This window comes from Sinocyclocheilus grahami, unplaced genomic scaffold (assembly GCF_001515645.1).
Source record: "Sinocyclocheilus grahami isolate Dianchi unplaced genomic scaffold, SAMN03320097.WGS_v1.1 scaffold1931.1, whole genome shotgun sequence".
Taxonomy (NCBI): Eukaryota; Metazoa; Chordata; class Actinopteri; order Cypriniformes; family Cyprinidae; genus Sinocyclocheilus; species Sinocyclocheilus grahami.
Genome location: NW_015507110.1, coordinates 11,414 through 15,321, shown reverse-complemented (window position 1 = coordinate 15,321; position 3,908 = coordinate 11,414). Strand labels below are relative to the sequence as shown.

General features: G+C 44.4%; 1 protein-coding gene across 1 annotated transcript in view; it reads left to right on the top strand.

Annotated features, from left to right (window-relative positions):
- LOC107573397 (protein inscuteable homolog) overlaps positions 1 to 3,678 on the top strand; it is a 78,005-nt gene extending 74,327 nt beyond the window's left edge. The window contains exon 13 of the mRNA XM_016259835.1: positions 3,526 to 3,678. Coding sequence (XP_016115321.1) covers positions 3,526 to 3,654 — 129 coding nt within the window. The 3' untranslated portion in view covers positions 3,655 to 3,678. The remainder of the gene's footprint in view (positions 1 to 3,525) is intronic.
- Positions 3,679 to 3,908: the final 230 nt, after the last annotated feature.

The window sequence follows — 3,908 nt, the reverse complement described above, 5'->3', positions numbered from 1 at the left end:
ACTGCAGATGTTCTAGAGGAGAAGGGTATGCAAGCACAACATCCACAGATTCACTATTTGTAGGCAAACGTTCAAAGCCAAATATTTTTGTTTCTTCCAGTTCATTACAGTGTAAATGCAGCTTTTCAAAGTGACCTATAATGTTTGAGTGTTATGAATGTTTAATGTAGGTGTCGAGCAGCTGCTGGTGTTACTGAATGAGAAGCCAACATCTTCCAGTCCGTCCGAGAGTGCAGCATGCGAGCGGGTTCAACAGAAAGCTGCCGTCACACTGGCTCGTCTCAGCAGAGACCCACTGGTTGCACAGACAGCCATACAGCTCAAGGGTACAAGACAACATAACAGGCTCTACAATGCAGCTCAAAACAACTATATCGGACTATTTTCATACAGCTCATATTTAGCCCAAAAGGGATTTGGGCACCTTAATATATGTCATTGCATTAGATCTCAAAACATAACTAAGAAAGAGTCACCTGCACTGCAAATGCTGCACACGCTTATCTCAGGAAAACCTTTCTTAGTATTTGTACAGTTTTCTTAGCTAGACTAGATGACTGAAGTTCACTCAGATGTCCTAGCAGAGGAACCACAGGTGTAAATAAAAATACCGTAAATACTAGACAACTTTTTTTTCTTTTAATATCTTTAAAATGAACAGAATATTTAAAGCTGTGACATGATATTTAGGTTTCAGTTAGACTGTATGCAATACTGTAGATAATTGAGCCTTTTTTTTCCCTCAGCTGTTCCTCGTCTCATTGAGTTGTGTCGGTCACCAGGGGAAAGGAACAACAGTGATTCAGTGCTTGTGGCCTGTCTGGTAACTAAAGATTAAAAGTACATTTAGCATAAAACTGTGTTATATGTACTAAATTTAATAATGAGCAGAAATATCTGTTCTCTTTTGCTATATAAATATACAAATATACTTGAAAATACCTGCATTTACAGTGTTATTAGTTAGCTGTAGTCAAAACAGAGCAGGTCATAGAGTTAAGGAGACAATTAAGTTCAATTACCTGCTCTTAAAATCTATAATTTTATGTAAACTGTTACACTGTACATAAAACATCTCAGGTTACGTATGTAACCATGGTTCCCTGAGTAGGGAATGACACTGCATCCTCTAGGGGTCGCTATGGGGAACGGTATACCCACACCACCATGCTGAGGGGAGTGCATGCCAGAAACAATGGCGAGCACTAAGTACCAACTCTACTATAGCCATGGGAGTTGCATACTAAGTCTTGGCTTGTCACACAGGGGCTACTGCTTGCTCTGCATATGCTGAAGGAACTGTCTCAACAGACCCCTAGTAGCAACACCCTGTTAAAAGTGGGTATCCGGAGGATACATAGGTGGAGTGGTGCCCAAGGTGGAACCGGGGCTTAACCAGCTCAAGAAAGGGCACAAAGCTGCCACGCGAAGCCCTCATCATACAGGATTTTAGAAAGAACACAAAGTAATAGCTTGCGAACTTACCACAGTGTGGATTTTAAAAAGTGTACAAAGACTTCACGTGCACACATACCATTACAAGGATTTTAAAGATACCATTCTAAGGGGCCCTCGTGGCACTCTGAAAGAGCAGCCCATAGATGGAAATGGTGCATCCCAAAACACTATGTTTGAGTAGTCATCAACTCGATCTAAGGTATAATGCTGGAGTGGCTAGCAGTAAATATCTAGCTGAGGGAGCAACACACACAGTTCTCAATCGAGAGGGAGGCTTGACCTACAGCATGTTCCAGTGCTGGAACGGCTAGCAGTAAGTTACCTTAGCTGAGGGAGCACAACACCCAGCTCTCAGCGAGAGGGGGGGGCCTCGACCTACAGTACGATCGTTAGAAATCAGAAGGGTAAGCGTACTGCAAGCTAGCCAAAAACTCGGCGCACCAGAGAGGCGTAGGAAGGGCCTAGTTCGCCTGATGCTGCTGGTTCCAGGTGCTCTGGGAAAACAGAGAACTCAACTCTCACGTGAGAGGAAAAGGAGTAGCGTGCTCATAGGCAACCCTTTGATAAAGGGGAGCACTACTAAACACTACCACGAGAACAGCCCACGGAGCGAGGAATCCAACTCCTCAGAAAGGGAGGGAATTCAAATGCTCGAAAGAAAGCACCATGCTCACAATAACCCTCAATGGTGAGGGGGGGTGATGCTTCAAAAGTGTGTCAAAAGAGACACACTGATTGAGTGGAGCCCAAGGTACCGGGTCTAAACCAACTCAGAGAAAGGGAACAAAGCTAATAACGCATAACCCTTACCATCCAGGATTTCAGAAAGTGCGCAAAGTCTAATGTGCCCACTTACCATTGTGGATTTTAGAAAGTGCACAAAGTGTTCAGCGTGCACACTTACCACCATGTGGATTTCAGAAAGTGCACAAAGCTTAGTGTTTGTACTTACCATAGCATGGATTTAAGAGCTTCCCAATCATCTGTTCACAGATACCCGGAAGTACTGAGCCAAACGAGAGAGGCAAGCTCAAATACAACCCTCTAAGGCGAGGGGAGCACTGCCTGAGACAGCATTAGTCAAGCCTTGCCATGGCGCGATCCATAACTTCCAAAAGCTCATCATGCGCAGGGCAGGAGGATTGGGAAGGCTCAGCCTCAGCTTCTTCGCCCTTCTCAGACATCTCCTGCTCTTCCTGGGCCGAACCCAGCAGAGCACTGGCCCCTGGATCAGACGATGTTAATGAAATAACATCATCCTCCAACGGCTCACTCTCATCCACAGCCGACGAGCGTGAGAGGGAAATCCCCTCTTTAAACTCATCGGCCAGATCCACCTGCGATCCCCTCGAGCTCATTTTCCTTCGTACCTCAGCAGTGGCGGGTCCTGAACCGCGGGAAGCAAATGGCTGCCCCTCTTTCCTCGAAAAGAGAGACAAACGAGAGCGGAGCTTTTTCATTAGAAAACGCTCGCAGTGAACGCAGATTGCCCCCTCGAGGACATTGCGTGCGTGCTCTTCGCCCAAACAAACAACGCATAGATTGTGTGTGACATCAGGTGTCAAATAACGATGACACGGATGCACACATCCTCTAAACGCTTTGCTAGTGCTCGCCCTAATGAAAGGAATAGAGATCGCTCTTACCACGGAATGCACGCTTCAAACAAAACAGTCAGTGAAGACGAAGAAGAGAATGACGTATTCTCCCGGTGCCTATTTATACTATAGTCGCACCAGTAGTGGTGTCATGGGCTGTCGCCGGCCAACATGTTGTTAGTGTTTTTTGAATGTATGCTTCAGACACAGGTCACGGCGAGGCGTTCCCCATAGCAACCCCTAGAGGATGCAGTTCGAAGTTCCTTTGAAAGGAAAATAAGGTTTAAACAAACTTCTGTAAGTTCAATTTGAAAGATTTTGAAATGTCAGAGGACTTTCTTAGTTGGTCCCAAAATATTAACATAACCATACACCATAAAATCATATGAAAATAGTGCACTTTCTTTTTGAGCACATTTGTAGAATATGTGTTGTACATTCATTACTATATAATTTGTACCATTAACAGGCTGCTTTGAGGAGGCTTGCGGCTGAATGTCCGGAGAGTATTGGGCCCAATGACCATCAACAGCTGATTAAGCCCAGACTCGTGGACTCTTTCCTCTTGTGCTCCAACATGGAGGAAAGCTTTGTCTGAGAGGCTCTCTGAATTAAAATGGGGGGGGGGGGAAAATATTCAGGTGCAATTGTGCTTGAAAAACCAAATATTTTAAATGCATCAGTGTAAATTTTGTATTCATATGAATGTAAATGGATGTTTGATACCATACCTAGGTTCAGCCTATATAATGCTGAAACCGGGGGGGGGGGGGGGGTAAATATTCAGGTGCAATTGTGCTTGAAAAACCAAATATTTTAAATGCATCAGTGTAAATTTTGTATTCATATGAA